The following is a 17,139-nucleotide window of genomic DNA, read 5'->3' as shown; positions in this document are numbered from 1 at the left end:
CTGTTACATTACCAATAAAACAAGTCACTGTTACAAGTTTTATTCATAATTGTGAAAATTTAAGAGTTTTAAAGTCATAATTACGAGTTTTGAAGACAGATTTTTTCTTTCATTGTACAATGGACATTACCAATGTGATAAAATCAGATAGACTCTTACATAAAGAAGGTTCCAAGTAGTTATTTGTGAGGATTATCAAACAAGTCTCAGGGGAAGCACTGCCACCATGTGGTGTAACTTGATATTACAACTCAATTTACTTTCACCCCCGCCCCTTTAAATTTTGTTAACTTATCAATAAAGCAAAACAATTTGTGCAGAAAAGAGAACAAACCCTCAACATTAACCGTATATAAATGTATGTGAAATGATTCGTCAGAGTTTATGACTTAAGCCCGCTCTCTGCTTTCCTTCCCCTCAGCGGACGGCCTGACCCAGCTCCAGGCCGCTCTGTCCTCCACGCAGCAGTTCCAGCAGATGTTTAAGGAGTTGCGCTCCTGGCTGGACAGGCAGTCGGATCTCAAACAATCGCCCTCCGACTCGCTGCCCTGCCGCCCCGAGGCCATCCGTTCCCTGCTGGCGCAGACCGAGGAGCTGCAGCGCGGCGTCGCCAGCCAGCGGGGCTCCTACGAGCTGATCCAGGCGGAGGGCGTGTCTCTGCTTGCCACGCTGCCCGCAGACGAGCGCGCCTCTCTGCAGGCCCGCCTGGCCTCGCTGAGGCAGGACTGGGAGGGCATGAACCAACGGATCGCGGAGCGGGAGACCCGGCTGAAGAACTCGCTGGGCAAAGCGGAGACGTACCAGCAGCACCGGGCCGAGCTCACGCCGTGGCTGGCAGAGTGCGAGCAGAAAGACGGAGAGGTCCGGCCGTCGCTGGACCCGTCTGTCCTGGACGAGTCTCTGCAGAAAGCCCGGGCGCTGACCCTGGACCTGGAGAGACGGCAGCCCCTGCTGGAGGCTTTTAATACTGCAGCCGACCAACTGCTGGAGCTGTGCTGCATCGGAGAGGAAGAGGTAAGATATTTATTTATTTTACTTTTTAAATAAGAAATAACTAAATTAATTAATTAATAAAAGCAAGAAGTAAGCTTTTTGTTTTTCATTTTACTTTTTAAATGAGAAAAAAATGATAATTTAAAAAGGAAGGAGTATGTTTTTTATGTATTTATTTATATAAAAATAAAGAAAAAAATGTAGAGCTGTGTTGTCCAAACATTTTGCCATGAAGGTCAACGTCAGAAAACTGTTTTTTAAAAAATATGTTTTGTATTTTGAGTCTGTATGCTCAAAATACTATCAAGTAATCAAGTACTAGATTCAAATTCGAAATAGATTGAATTTTTATTCAATTATGTATTAATCACGATTAATCCGATTAATCGTTTCAGCTATAAACGTAAAAGATGAAAAACTGTCCGTCTGCATCAACAGTCCAGATTTCTGCAGCAGTTTATTAAAAGACATTTTTCTGCTTGAAGCTACGAGATGAGAAGGCACAGCTGAACCGGCGGGTGGACAGGCTGAGCGAGGACCTCCTGAACCGGACCTCCCAGCTGGAGGAGCTGGCCAGCCGCCTGAAGGAGTTCGAGGACGGCAGACAGGCTGTGGAGAGGAGGCTGGAGGCCGCCAAGCATCAGATCGAAGTCCAGGAGGCTCTTGGACCTCAGGTACCGGAAAGAAATGATCATAACCATAAACCATCCTGCCATTTTTCATTAAACATCATTAAAAAGACAAACATGTCTGTCAGTTTTTTAAAAAATAACAAATTTCCATCCAGGCATGCAGCGCTAAAAGCCTGGAGAGACTGAGGAGTCAGCAGGAGAATCTGCGCTCCCTGCAGCCTCAGGTGGTCTACCTCAAAGATCTGGCGCAGGGCCTGGTGCAGGACGCACCCCAGACACCAGGGGGCAGCACTGAGGGAACACAGAGGCTGCAGGAGCAGGCCAAGGACACTGAGAAAGAATATGATGAGGTCACTGATAAGGTGAGGAGAAAAGGCCCAGAACAACGAGCTTCTTTTGGCTCTGAATATATATTTGTTTTCAGCAAATGGCCTTTTATTGAGTCTGGATACTCAAATTAGCTATTAATTAAGTACTAAATTAGCTGACAAGTATTTCATAAATTGATTAATTACAGTTAATTCAATTAGTCGTTTCAGTCCTATATAAATCTAAAGTTTTTTATTTTAAAATTTGCGGTTTTTCTTTGCCAGAAAAATCCTAACATATTTGACATATTTGTTGTAATTTCCAGTGCTGGGTTGCAGCTTTTTCTCAGGACTACTGTCCAATCCCATCTGATTCACATGTTAAACCAGAATTTATTGCATGATGAGGGAAGGAGCAGTGGAAATCAAATAAAAGCAACCACACCTTCAGCAGTTTATTCACTCCAGAGCGAAGGAAGTTGTTTATATCCAGGAAATCCATGGCTGCTCCTCTTCCAGTAGTCTTATATGGTCAGTGTTGGACATTCAGCACTTCATCATCGCTGGAAATGTAAACCAGAATGATGGGAATTCAAACCCACAGCAATGCATCTGGTTTCTGCAACCCAATCACTTAGTATTCAGCGTGTTTCTTCTTCGATTTTGTTTGTAATGCTGAATAATGAGCAGGCTCCAAAAACATAATTGGCTTCTATAATTTGTGGTTTCAGATTTTAAAAAATAAAAAATGTTTCCATAAACTTCAATTCAGTAGTGAGAAAACCCCGGCAGTTTCAGCTCCGTAACTCAGCCGTACTTTAAACTTAAGCAGGTCACTTTATCCTTGATTTTTCAGCCTGACAAGAAAATAAAGTTTTCTGTAGAGATTTTATTTATTTTTAAGATTAATTTCTATTTGGTGTTTTAAGGTTGGGAAAGTTCTTGATTTCTATAAAGTTCTTGGAAGTGTTTAATATTCACACTGCACAGTTTTGTAATAAACTCCAATCGAACATTTGATTAAAAGCTGAAAACATTATTTACAGTTAAAACCAGAAATTCTTATACATATTTTCTTTCTTACACTTTGATGTTAAATCACACTAAACTTTTCTTGTTTTAGGTTAATTACAATAATTAAAATTAATTATATTTGCTTAATTCCAGAAAACATTCCCTTACATTTGACCTTATCATGATTTATTTGGATTGTTTCAATGAAATGAATATTTATTATTCCTAATAAAAACCTACTGATTGTTTTATATTTTATACATTAAACAACATTTTTAAAATTGGGGATTTTTTGTTAAATTATTGTTCTGTTGAGTCCGTGTATCGGGTGTGAGAGACATGTCAGAACATAAAATTTTGTTATATTTAATTTACATTGTCTCTGCTGCAGAATATAGAATACCATCATAAAACATTATTAATAACAGTATTTTTTTATCTCACTTGTAGTTTGAAAGGGTTGAGAAGTTCTTGAATTTTTTCTGGGAAATGTGTGTGAACCTGTTTTCTTACATGGTTTTGACTGGACTGAACCTCCTCCATCAGATCGAGCTCTGCTGCTCCTCTCTGGAGTCGCGCCTGCAGGGCGTCGGCGAAGTCCAGTCCCACGTCCGCGACGTTTTCTCCCGCCTTGCCGACCTGGACGACGAACTGGACTCCCTGAGTCCCGTCGGCCGCGACGCCGACTCCCTGGCGTCGCAGGCGGACGCCGTGAAGAGCTTCCTGTCCCGCCTGTCCGACCTGAGGACGGAGCTGGAGGGACACGCCGCCGAGTGCACCGCCATGTTGAGGAGGGAAGGCTCCTCGCCGGACCTGCTGGCTCTGCGCAGGGAGACGGAGGCGTTGAGCCGCCAGGCTGGCAAGGTGAGGAAAACATTCTTCAGGTTAATAATAGTAGGGCTGCAACTGACGAATATTTTAGTGACCACTTGAATATTTTTACACAATATTTGAAATACATTAAAAGATGCAAATAAACAAATTCCAAATTTTATTGCCTAAAATGCTGCAGCTAACGATTATTTTTGTAATTGACTTTTGAATCAATTATTCTGATATATAAATGATAAAATTCTTCAGGTTTTTATTTAAACACTTTAGTCTTTTTTACACAACATTTGAAATACATAAAAAAATGCAGATAAACGATTCAATAATTTTTTACTTAAGAACATTTTATTGCCTAAAATTCAATACTGTATAATTCTTTTAGTGAATTTAAACCAGGTGAAGCTAAAACTGACACTTGAAGAGTTTTAAATAATATATACAGTATATATAAACAAAGATTTTGTAATTTTAAATGCTAATTGTGTGTATATTTTGTACAGTTGTGGCTTGATGACCGTGCAGAATGTTGTTTTTTTTCAGCAAATTACATTTTTTGAATCTATAATCCAGTTAACAATTAATCAGTTACTAAAATAGTTGATGATTATTTTAATTATCACAATAAATTAAATTAAACCCTCAATAATTCCTTAATATAATTCCTAATAATAAAAAGCAGACAGAGCAGAGATTACTTTAAAAACAGAACATTCAATCACATTTTGTTTCTTTTCTGTATTAAAGTTGCAAACATTTTGCATCTTAATGAATATTTTTATTGGTCATTAAACAAGAGGAACGTCTCTTAGCGTCACATTTATTTCTGTTTCGTTGCTCTCCAGCTGAGCGAGCGCGGCCAGGCCAGACTGGTTCAGATCGAGGATGCAGCAGAGAGAGTCCAGGACTTCTACCGGCTGGCGGCGGAGCTGCAAGGCATGCTGGGAAAAGCCGAAGAGGGGCTGAACTCGCAGGGAGCGGTCGGCACAGAGGTGGAGATGATCAAACAGCAGCTGCAGGAGTTCAAGGTAGGACTCGCTGGGTTTGAGTTGCTCCTGAAACCGATCATTTTGTTTGGAGATTCAACGTCAGAATTTCTCTAAAACAATCGAGAAATTAAAAAACTGAGTTTAAAGTTTTAAGTCAACACTTAAGATTGATGGAAAAGGTTGTAGTTACTTTTAAGTTAATTTTGTCTTATTTCAAGTGTACTAAGGTATCTGCACTAGAACCTAGATCAGAAATATTTAGTAACATTTTGTGTTTGCAGTGTGAACAATTAAGTTAAATTCAGTGCAGGAAAACTTCCCTATAGCAGTCTGTCTTACAGTGATGCTGAAGAAGCCTCTGACTGAAGACACTGCTGAAAGTTGCCCAGAACAGAACCAGTCTCCTTTATCACCTCGTTTAGACCTTCTTAACTGTTTATTTTTCTATTTCATGTCAGAATCATCAAAAAATAACATAAAATTGGTCAAAGTCAAAAGTCTTCTTTAAGTGGATTTGCTGAAAAGTGTTTTATTGATGGATTTTGAATAATTTTAAATGCAACTTTTGGTTCCAAAGAAGAAGAGAAACAAACTGTCACTATGCTTCATAGCTAGGAGTTTTATTCTTCAGATTAGCACTTAGCATGACATTATTTTTGCCCGGATGAACAGAGTAAACTTCCGTGCAACACGAGCTTCTCCTCACAGAGCTGCGTTTGTGTGTCGTGAATGGCGTCATTGAGTATTTGCAGAGCTCTTTCCTCCAGAGATCCTGATTTAAAGGGATTGTGTCCGTCTGTTTGAACCGCGCTGCTCTGCAGACGGCTGAATCACGCTGCATTTCCTCCCTTTGATGCAGCATCACTAGTGATGTTTGTCAGGAAATCTTATAGCACATATTTCAGGATTTTCTTGTTTCTAATGTAAATCCATAAAATTAGTTTTGCTGCAAAGCTTTCAAAGTTTGGTCAAAGCTATAATTGTTTATATAAGGCAGAATTTTAGTAGTTTTGCTTTGATTGGAGGATGTTTCGTAATCCTCTCTTTTCATCTAAATGTCACAATTTGCATTTGCAAACATAATATTTAAAAGAGCTCAAAAAAGTAAAATTTTCTCACAAGAAAAGTTTCCTTAATGTTTGGAAAAAGTTTAAAAAGTTGGCTTTGAGTGTGCTGCTCCGTTTTCACTCATCTACCTCTTTGATCTTGTGATTATGAAACAGACCAAAGACCAAATTTGATACCAGTCTCTCTGTTTGCTTCTTTTTCTTGTGGTTGCGACGTTCTCAGTCGGTAAATTCTGCGGTGGCAGCTGTGCAGCTTTTGTTGTGGTCGCTGCTTTTATCTTGGGTATTTCTCTGAGTGATAAGGACGCAGCCGTGTCTACGAAGCATTGCTGTGTTTTAAGCCCATTAAACTGTGTTATTTATGTGTTTTAGATCAAGGATGGCTCCTCACATGCAATACTACTTGTCCAGAAAAACTATAAAACATTCACAGAACCTCCATATTTACTGCAAAAAATAACTGCTCTTCAATCAGAGATCGCACATGAAAAAAGGTTGTGTTACCAAAAAAGTCAGAACAAAGAGGCTTTCTGTTGTCTGAAGCACTCCACACCAAGTCAATGCCACAACTCAGCATTTTGGAAAACGTTTTGAGTTTGGTCACTTATTCCTCAATCTCAATTTAATTTTTAACAACTTTTATCAAACTTAAAAACACTTCATTAAACAAATATCAATAATTGTAGTGATTTAAAAGAGAAATGAAGCAAATATCAATCAAATTTTATTTGTATAGCACATTTCAGTAGCAAGGCATTTCAAAGTGCTTTACATCATATCAAACACAAAAACACAAAGTCAAGCAACATAGAATCAACAATCAAAACACGACATTAAGTCAGGTTCCATCATTAAATTTGTAATTGATTACATTTCAAATACAAACAGGTGGGTTTTTAGTTGAGATTTAAAGAAAGTCAGTGTTTCAGCTGTTTTACAGTTTTCTGGAAGTTTGTTCCAGATTTGTGGTGCATAGAAGCTGAATGCTGCTTCTCCTTGTTTGGTTCTGGTTCTGGGGATGCAGAGCAGAACCAGAACCTGAGAGGTCTGGAAGGTTGATACAACAACGGATCTTTAATGTATTGTGGTGCTAAGCCGTTCAGTGATTTATAAACAGTATTTATACTGTTGGTTTATGTTAATTTTAACAGTATAAATACTGTTATAAAGCTAACAATGTTTATACTGTTAGTTTGTAAACTAACAGTATAAACTGTAGCTCAAAGAATAAAGTTTATTCTCTGAGCTACAGGGAGCCAGTGGAGGGACTTTAAAACTGGTGTTATGTGGTTTATCTTCCTGGTTTTAGTGAGAACGCCAGCAGCAGCATTCTGGATCAGCTGCAGCTGTTTGATTGGAAGCTGGAGAAAGTTTTGGCACATCCACACATTTATTTGTTCTAAGCATTTATTCAGTGATTGGATGGGGTCAAAGGTCACCTGGTGACATCATAATGTAGAGCTGTGTATCATCTGCATAGTTGCTTATTATGATAGTCTGATCATAATAAGCTTATAATCAGATAAGCATAAAAAAAGAGGTTTTATAGTATGAAATTTAGAGAAATTTCTCAATTTTTGGCTTCGATTCTTAACATTTCTATTAGGTGTATACGTATGTGTTCAGCTAGTGAGCGTGAATGCCAACACATGTAGGTATACCAATATTCGCGAGGGTCAAAGACCACAGCTAAAATCCGTAAATACTTCAGCTCCCTTTAAAAATACTAATAACAGCCTCTTTTTATAGTTCAAACATCCAATACATATTAATATGCATTAATACATGCTGTGGAAACCATCTTAGCGCTAGCATCTATACTCTTCCTTATTTCCACTCTTGGTTGTTCAGCCAATCAGCATCAAGGAAAATAAAATTGGCTTTTTGGCAAATGCCATTTTTCCGGCAATAAGTTGACGCTTATTGGTGTCAGAAAAGTGAGCCGATTCAAAAACCTCCCAGAATGTTAAGTCACATTCAATGGGCATTGCGCCGTTACTTAGCAATGCCAATGGAGTTCTACCCGTTACCTAGCAACCCCAGCAGAACTCCAGCACATTCAAATTTTACTCATTTTTGTACTTCCATCTGGATCTCATCTGTGGTTGCATGTTTATGTCTGTTACTAAACTCTCATTTCATTTTACAATTTACATTTTCAACATCAGTATTTGGGTTTCCAGGAGCAACGACCTTTAAAAGTGTAATAACTTTTTATTTAAGACAGTCAAAACAGTCGCTAAAAAAACCCCCAAAAAGTGACGGTGGATCATTATGGGATTTGTCTCTGATTGGCTGTAATTTAGCAACAACAGCAGTAAGTAATGAGCTGGCTTCAGCCAGGTTCTCTGCAGTCACCTTCATTTATCCTTAATTTGTTCCTCCAGCTCCATGTCAGGACACAGCGTCCTCTTTCAGTCCAGCTACTATCATTAAAAAGCACATTTTTCTCAGCATGATGTCATATCCTGGCCACATATCCACACGTTTCTGAGCCATGAGAGTAAGAATGCAAAAACTGTATAACCAGCAGTCCTTTTTAAATCCAACAGAGTGATTTTCTGCTTCTTTATCAACCTTTTCAAACGCTTTAACTTTTTATTTAGATATTTAAAATTAGTTTTCCTGCTGTGCCTGGACTTCTCATCCTTCTATGTTGTGAGGTTTAATGAGAACAAGCTGGGAAACGTGCAGCAGACAACAAATAGATCAAAGAAATAAAGAGCTGTTGAAAAACTCCACCAGAGCAGATAGCCCTACTAATTAACCAACTAATGTCTGTTTGTTTATAGTTGAGTTTATCTATAAGGAGAATCAAATGGATAAATATCTGCTTAATAAGCTTATTTACTGGAAAACTACTACAAAATTTAATGTTTGTATTTCTGTGAGAATAATTCTTGATTTCCTTTTAATATATATACAAATAAATGTGGTTTTAGTTTTAATACATTGCTGAAATAAATCCAGGAAAAGTTTCAAACTTAAAGTTTAACAGACGTAAAAATGGATTTTAGTTCCAACAAGGTGATTCCTGATGAGCTGAAAACTTGTCTTCTGGTGGATGATCACCTGAAAGATGGCGGTCCAAAGCCGGATTGACTTTGGGTTGATTGAACGATTTCGCTTTCACATGTGGTTGAAAATAGCTTCCGGTTATGGTCGAGCAAAACACTAAAACTGAGTGAAAATCTCCCAAAAAAAGACGATTTAATACCCAGAGAAGATGACGGAGTAGTCCGGCTGCTGGGAAGGAAAACATAAAGAAATGCGAAATGGATCAGGACGTTTTCCTCTGCTGAATATCGGGACAAATCATTAACCATTTCCCGTTTTTATCCAAGTTCTCTGCTCTGTTTTTAATCACTAAATTGATTGTTTTAATGAGAGAAGAGAAGCTGGTGTTTGTATTGTGTTTTTCTTGATTTATACTCTGATCCGTGCAGCAGACAGGCTGCTAGAAAGCAACCCGGTGCAGAATGCGTAGCGGCTACTGTCTGCAGGGTTTGTAGAGCATGGAGAAATGGTGTGTCACTGGCTGCGTCTGGGGGCTGGGGGGTATTTATAGGAGGCCGAGGAGGAGGAAGCAGCCGAGGAGCAGCCGAGGTGAGAAAGAATGGGAGGAAAATCAAAAAATGTTAAAAATAGAAGGACAACAGCAAGAAATATGAGTAAAAAATGTCTCTTCCTGCCGATTTGTCTTGTTGTTCATTAAAAGTGGAGCAAATATGGCTGACAAAACTGGGATAAAAAGATTTGGTCCAGTGCTTGAATGGACTCTCCTCTCTTTGTCCCAGCCTCCCTCCTGCTCCTCTGAAAGCGATCCAACTCGGCTCATTTCAAACCTAAACATGTCTGTCTGGCTCCAGAGCAGACCAGGCCTCCCCTCTCCTCACCCCCCAAAGACCCCGTTTCAAATCCAGGGGGATGATGTCATGCCGATGCTTAAAAAGACGAGGGGCGTGGGTGGATGAGGGGTCATCGGGGTTAGGGTGGTGGTGGTGTTGTCACATTCTGGTTTGAACTCTGTAAACAGTGATCTCACAGTGCTGAGGTAGACGGGCGGCTTATCTTTTGTTTTCATTCCTTTATAACCAGTGAGGTTGGAATAATCAGAGAAAAATGTCTAATTTAGGTTAAGTTACTATATTTGTACCCAAAGGTTGGTTTGTCTTGCACAAAACATACATATCCAGGCACACACACACACACACACACACTCTAAAGGTAAGAACACATCAACAGAACCAGAACCGATCAGATATAGTAGAGCTCGACGATTCAAATTCAAATCAACATGGGACTCAGAAGATGAGAGCAAAACTTTGAAATTAAACTATAACATGTTTAAATAAAAACATGAAAAACATTAATTAGGTTAAATCCAGTGTGTTCACATGGATATTTTTATCCTTCTATTTGGGTCTCAACTCCTTTTAAAACCAGATCACGTTTTTGGTTTTTGGTGTCAGAAAAATGAGCCGATTGAAAAACCTCCCAGAATGTTAAATCACATTTGACTGCATTGTTACCTAGCAACGCCAGTGGAGTTCTGCCCCTTACCTAGCAACCCCAGTGGAACTCCAGCACATATAGGCAGCTGGTTTTACCCGCTATATGTGCTGTACAATGGCTGCTAGAAAAAACAAGGGTTTTGTTGTTCACTTACCGTCCAGAAACCACTTCCTGCTTTCTTGCTGGTTGTGCAGGAGGCTCCACTGATGCTTTTCAAAGATGTGCGTTTGTATAATTACACATCTGTTTGTAGCATTGAGTTTGGGGGGCGTGGCCAGCAGCTGCTTATTTGGATTTAAAGTGATAAGACGCCCTAAAACAGCTCAAAATAGGCAAAACTGACCAGACTAAAATCTCGTTATCTAAGCATAATTTTGTGCAAAAAATTTAATTAGCATGTTTTGTATAGGCCATAGAATTATCCTAGCCTGATCTAGAAGGTATAAGTAAGTGGTGTCCTGAAGAAGCCGATGATTTTCAAGAGCAGTATTTGTGTTTGTGGGGCTATGTTTGCAGTCTGGTATGCAGTTACCAAAAGAAGAAGTAATGTCTTTCATCATAACTTTTAATCATTATCACAACAGGACCACAAAATATCTCAATAAGATTCTACAGCCTTATCTCCCACCCCTATTTCCCACTCAGAGTTCAGCTATTTATCATGTTCGTGTTTATACTTGGCCGTCCTGTCCGCGCCTATGAGCTACTGAGGAATCCGTGTTTGTATTTCGGGTCGCTCCGTGGGCTGATGAGAGGTGTGCGCTCTTCATCAGAGGATGCTTCTAATTCCAGGCTTTTTCGGGTTGCAACCGGAATCTCAGCTGTCTCCTCGCCCCACCCTGGCACACATTAGGGCGTGACATCAGCGCTGCCAGCGTCCCGCGGCAGCTGACGGCCTCTGGGTGGGATGTGAACACCCCGGCGGTTCGGCAGGGGGGCGTTTTGAGGCCGTAAAGTCGTCGCTGCAGATGGACATTCCTGGGCAGGGCTGGTTAGCCCGGGTGACAGCGAACACGACGCACAAAGTTTTGCACACATGTTTGTTAAAATCCCTGTCCTAAATCACTGCTGCACGCCTCCACTGTCTTCACCCCCTCTACGCTGCGCTTCGCCGTCCTCCGGTTCGTGATTCACCAACCTTCACTGCTCCAACTGCGTCAGCAGCTATTTGATGACGGGAGGAAAAGTTTGGTCAAACTGGGTCGAGGCTCCAGCACGTCCTTGTTTGTACTGTAATTCTGCTTTTGGGGGTTAAGTTTAGATTTTTTCTTAGCAGTTTGTACGATGCATAAATAATGTTGTGCACTGCTGTTTTGTTTGTAAACCGTCTGAAAAACAGTTGCATAAATTTATGAAAACATTACAGTGAACCTTTGGTATTCATGGTGGTAAGGGAGCACAAGCACCAGCAAAACACTGAGTCTGTCTCCTAAAATGATTATAAATGTCTATTTTAATGGTTCAAACACAAAACATACCTTCATTTTAGTGGTCGGACTTGATTTAAAATTGAGTTAATTGGAAGGATTGTAGTTAATTAATTGCATTTTAGTTATAAATAATCAACATTTTAAATAAAAAAACCTGTTGCTGCTAAATTATTGCATAAATAGACAAGATATATATTATTCTTAGTCAGGTTTTCAACCTTCAGATTGATGCTAATGTTAGCATTTTGGGCATCTGTGTTGCTGCTACATGTTAGCATTGAAATGCTATTTTAGGCTTGAATAGTGATAGGCTAACTCTGTTACCACGATTTGAACACAACAATTTTTTCCCGCATTCAATCTGATTGTTTTTTGAAGCAAAGTTTAACTTCCAGTGGATTGAGAGAAGCGGCTTTGTTGTCCATCGTTGTTGTTAGCAGATTTTGGTTGTACATCAGATTTATGGACATAAGAGAAACACATCTCTTCCTTATAATATTCAATATTAGTTTGAACATTACAAATAAATCCCGTAAATATTCACTTTAAAAGGAAAACTACGTTTTTCTTTTTTTAAAAGGATGCAGTTTGTTGCTGCTGTTCATGTTTTGTTTGGGTTCCAGTTGTTGATTTTCTGAAATCAAATCTGAACTATGCATGTTGAGGACAAATGAGTTGCTTTGCAATTCTTCACATTAACCATGTAATCCAAGTTATTTAAACAGGAAAAACCACATGATTAACCTCAGTAACCAAGTTAAGGACCTGAAAATATGATCCGGTTCATTTATCAGCTGTTTGTGATTATTTGATTTGATTAATTCGGACTGAGAGGAGTGAGAGGACTTCATTGGGTCGGAACCCAGTGACCTGCCCACGACTCCACGGCTAATCCGAGTCATCCATCATCAGAGTGGGAGCCGTGTTTACAGACTGGATTTTCTCTTTCTGTCTGAGTTTTCCTGACAGAAATCTCAGAGTTCATGTTTGTGTATTTATCTCTCCAGCCTCTAAAGGGCTGATTAGATCTGATTCTTTAATCGAATTATCTGATGAATCACACACACCTACACGTTTATTCCTTTACTGTAACATGCATTGGTAATGTCTCGTTCCTGTGTGGTTGAAATGCGCCTGTATAAGGATGATTCAGCTTGTGTGTGTGTTGGAGCGTGCTGGCCTCCTCCTCTGGATTGTTTCAGCTGTTGTGAATTAGAAAGGCATGCCACAACCCGTCCTCCTCGCTCTCTTTTCTCTCATTTCAGTAAAAAAAACTTCTGATAAATTTCTAAATGTGTCCAGGAGATTTACAGGTTTGGATATGTTGGATCTGTAGCTTCATGATATCAGATAAATCAGTCTGAGTCTGATTCTGCTGTCAGCCGCACTCTGACTCACTGACTGAGCGAACGTTTCAAACACAGCTAATGTTCATTATGCTGGTTAAAACGTCACTGCACGTTTTTAGTTGTCACATGTGTGCAATTAATTCAGGAGGAAACATTTGCCACTTAATTTAACAGGATTTTTTCACCCATTTCACTTTAAAGGGTGCATTGTAATTGTTTGACGTCATTAAAGAAAACCCAGCTCCCCTCAAGTTTTCATTAATATTCCTTTTTAATTTCAAGTTTAACTCTTATTGTTTGAGATTATAGACCTGATCTGACTATCGTAGTTTAGTCGCAGGTAAACTATGACAGTTTTATTCCAGTGTTACAAAATTTAGTTTTCTTCCTGAAATCATGCGTAGCTTAGCTAGTTAGCATCTTGTGGCTTTTTTCTGAGCTTCTTGTCGACATACAAACCTCATTATTATTTGTAGCGTTACGCTTTAGCTGAGTGTCACCATGCTAACATTAGCATTAGCTTGCTTAGTTGTTAATTGAGCATTAGCATGCTAACCTAAGACTTAGACAGCTTACTTCAGCATTAGCTCATATGACTATTTACTGAGCATTTGCATTAACAGTTGTAATTAAAGCATTGCACCAACACTGATGTTTTAGTCATAAACATTAGTTTTGCTAATGAGCTAATCTAACATGCTAAAGTTAATGCTAAAGCACTAAATTCAACCACGTTTATACCCGACATGTGTCAATAGCACCATGTGTGTTATAAAGTAGGATATCAGCCTCAGGTGTCAAATTAGTTATTTCAGACCTGGTTGCGCTTCAGGAAGGGATTCTTTGTAACAGACCTTGGAGATGGAGAGGAAACAAAACTTTAACATAGATGTCAAACTTTATTCAACCGAAAGTTTACAAAACAGCCAAGTACATTAGCATCTTAGAACTCATTCAGCAAATTTAATTTAGGGGAAGCTGAGTTTGCTAAATGTCTTCAAAGTTAGCAAAAATGCTAATCGAAAAATTAACTTTAATCTAACTTCAGAGCTCGCTCACTTGGTTTTTAGCTGAGTGCTTGCATGCTAACTTGAGCATGTTAGCATGTCATGACAGTGTCTTCAGTCAGAGGCTTCTTCATATTAGCTGCAAGACTGACTGCTTCCAGTCACCGTTCCACCACAACTCTTTGATATTTAATCTACCTTTGGGATAAATAATGTGTTTCTGAATTTAGTTAAATTGAATTGAATAATAGGTCGTCGTGTGGATTTAAGATTCTTGGTAATGACTAATAAAAAGCTGTAGGGAGGAGAATAATTGGGTTACATGAGCAACGTTTGGCGCCGGAGTGTAGAGGTGATGAAGGATCCCTGAAAGAGGGAGTCTCAGGTTGAAGTGATGGAGGAAGAGGAGAGGGCTTGAAATATGACCTGTGAGGACGATGCGTCACAGGTGATTCTGTTGTGTGTGAAAGAGGAAAGAAAAAGGTCGCAGTAAAATACTTTGTGTAAAATACTTGACACCACTCAAATGGTGTAAAGTGCTGCCGTAAAACTGACCTCTGAAGTGTTTATAATGTGGAAAATTCTTCCTGCGCTAATCGCACATCTGTAACGTTGAATGCCAGCTGAATGAAAACACGCAGAGCTCGACAAGGCCAAGTGTTTATTGGCCCACCAGTGTGTGTGTGGGCGAGTGCGTGTGCATGTGGGTTAATTTACCGTTAAACTGAAGGACTCAAACGGTCGCCCACCCGCACAGAAAGCTAATCAGCTACAGAAATCTGCAATGTCTGAAACTGCCATTATCACCATCAGGCGTGTGTGTGAATGATTGGCATGTTATGAACGTCACTGTGGAGGAAGGCGTGTGTGTGTGTAACTGTTTTTGTATCCGTCTTTCTGTGTGAGAACAATAAAAGCTTTCAGACGCAGCAGCAGGTGAAACGCTCTGCTGGTTAATATAAAACTAGTTGTGTTTGGAAAGAAGGAGAATGTCGGCTGCGTTTTTTTATCCTCCTGCTGCCAGGTAACCAGAGGGAGGGTGGGCAGATCGAAAAACAAGATGGTGGGAGAGAAACACGGAAAAACAATAACCTACCCGCCAACAGGTGTTCCTCTGGAGCAAATAAATGACCCAGAAAAGTCAATAGTTGGCGTCACTAAGTGGTTTCAGGCCTCCTGACGCAGGCGGCCGCAGGGTGAGCGCTTCACTCAGACAAATTCACAAAACGTGCAGCAGCGTCCCGACTTAACCCGGGTTCTCCATCAGCTGAATCTGGAGAACCCGGAGCCTTTTGGGAAAAAGTATGGAGGCACTTTTAGGAATGCATCTCAAAGCTCAGTGTTGGTCTTAAATTAAATAAACATAAATGCTAAGATGGATTTAGTGTTGTAAGTTTCTGTTTTGCTGTTTTTTTAACTTTGAGATAATCGTATGTCCATCCATCCGTTGTTTTCTTTCTTTAAGGCTTGACCTGGATACAAATATCTGCTGTACATTTCTTACTGAACTTGTTATATGTCCTTAGAGAAATACATATTTTTTATAAAATATACCATTTAAATGTTTTCTCCAACATCCAAATTTTACTACAATGCAGGTGGAGACAAAGTGTTTAAATTAATTTGAATGATGAAAGACGGAGCTTTGTTTCTGAGGATGAAGGGGTGAAATGGCGGCCTGTAGCGTGTGTTGGGTGTGGTTATGCTGAAGAATAATAGACACAGCTGTTCTGGTGAACATCAAACAGCTTGGATTTGTTTTTTTCATTCGACGGTTCGGTTTATATCTGGTAACAATACGAACAGAGCCGCTACGTTGGCGACGCTTTCTGAACACGTTCTTCAGACTAATGTGTGGTTTTCTGGCAAGTTGTAAGTGAATGAATGGAAACGAGTGATACTGGAGGGCTGAAGCAGAGCTGGATGCATGGAGGAGTGTGCTAATCAGATTTAATCTGAACCAGATGACAGGGCTCCTGGGTGGAGCAGCAAACGATGGAGTCACTAATGCAGAAAAAAGGTGAATTTTAACTGAAAAACAATAGAAAGAGCAGGCTGGTCGGGGGCGGGGGTTGATATTTAATCATTTTTTGTTAACTTTGTCTTTTGTTTTACAGTTTATTTGGTTTAATTGCGTTATAAATATTGTTAAGGCGTTATACAGCTAAATTCACATTGATCTTTAGGCTTTCTATACAGTCTAGAAAAGGCTTGGAAAGGAAGAAGATGTAAGTGTTCAGACATTCAATTTTATTCTCTTTTTTATTTAAAAAAATGATATAACATTTATATAAATTATATAAAAAATATATGTTGTATATTATATATGTTATCTAAAAAACAACCTGAAATTTTTTATTATAATTAGCTAATTACCCAAATGGTTTTTTATATTTTATATATTTATTTGGAATATTATCATCAAATCATTTTTATTTGTTTATATGTATTTTTTTTTTTTTCTTAAAAAAAGAATTTCTGAAAAATAATTAAATTCGTTAAACCTCTTTGTTTTCTGTATTTAATGATTATTTGTCAGTTTATTTTATTAGTATTATATTTTATTCATGTATTCTTTGTAATTTATCTAAAAGACAAGCAGAATCCCAAACATCTTGAATAAATAAAAATTTCAAGTTTTCTGGAGTCTAGACCTTCGTAGATCAGAATTTTCACTGAAATCAAGATATTAGATATGAAAAATATGCCTTTAAAATATTTGGATTTCCAGAATGCAGTCAGATTAGACGAGTTAAAATTTTATGAAGCTTAAAATTTAAGATCCAAATTGGTCCAGATGCCTAAAAAGACGTGAACAGATAGTAAATTAAGGAAAAATTATTATCTAAGAGGTGAAGGATATTTTAAAAAACAACATATTAGAACAACAAGGAAGAGTTTTTGTTTATCTGTGTGTGGAGTAAATGTCTGGAATGGATTGAATGATGAGTTAAAACAAATTACAAATGTAAACCAATTTAAAAAGCTGATTAAAGCAGAGCTCATT

General features: G+C 38.8%; 1 protein-coding gene across 18 annotated transcripts in view; it reads left to right on the top strand.

The window, feature by feature from the left end:
- Positions 1-17,139, top strand: part of macf1a (microtubule actin crosslinking factor 1a) — a 215,483-nt gene that overhangs the window by 140,043 nt on the left and 58,301 nt on the right. For all 18 annotated transcript variants that reach the window (XM_028035332.1, XM_028035333.1, XM_028035335.1 and 15 more), the window contains 5 exons: positions 422-1,014; positions 1,479-1,667; positions 1,781-1,987; positions 3,494-3,811; positions 4,621-4,803. In XM_028035332.1, coding sequence (XP_027891133.1) covers positions 422-1,014; positions 1,479-1,667; positions 1,781-1,987; positions 3,494-3,811; positions 4,621-4,803 — 1,490 coding nt within the window. The remainder of the gene's footprint in view (positions 1-421; positions 1,015-1,478; positions 1,668-1,780; positions 1,988-3,493; positions 3,812-4,620; positions 4,804-17,139) is intronic.

Source organism: Xiphophorus couchianus, chromosome 13 (assembly GCF_001444195.1).
Source record: "Xiphophorus couchianus chromosome 13, X_couchianus-1.0, whole genome shotgun sequence".
In the NCBI taxonomy this organism is placed as follows: Eukaryota; Metazoa; Chordata; class Actinopteri; order Cyprinodontiformes; family Poeciliidae; genus Xiphophorus; species Xiphophorus couchianus.
The sequence above is the reverse complement of the archived record's forward strand: the minus strand, read 5'-3'. Positions and strand labels throughout refer to the sequence as shown.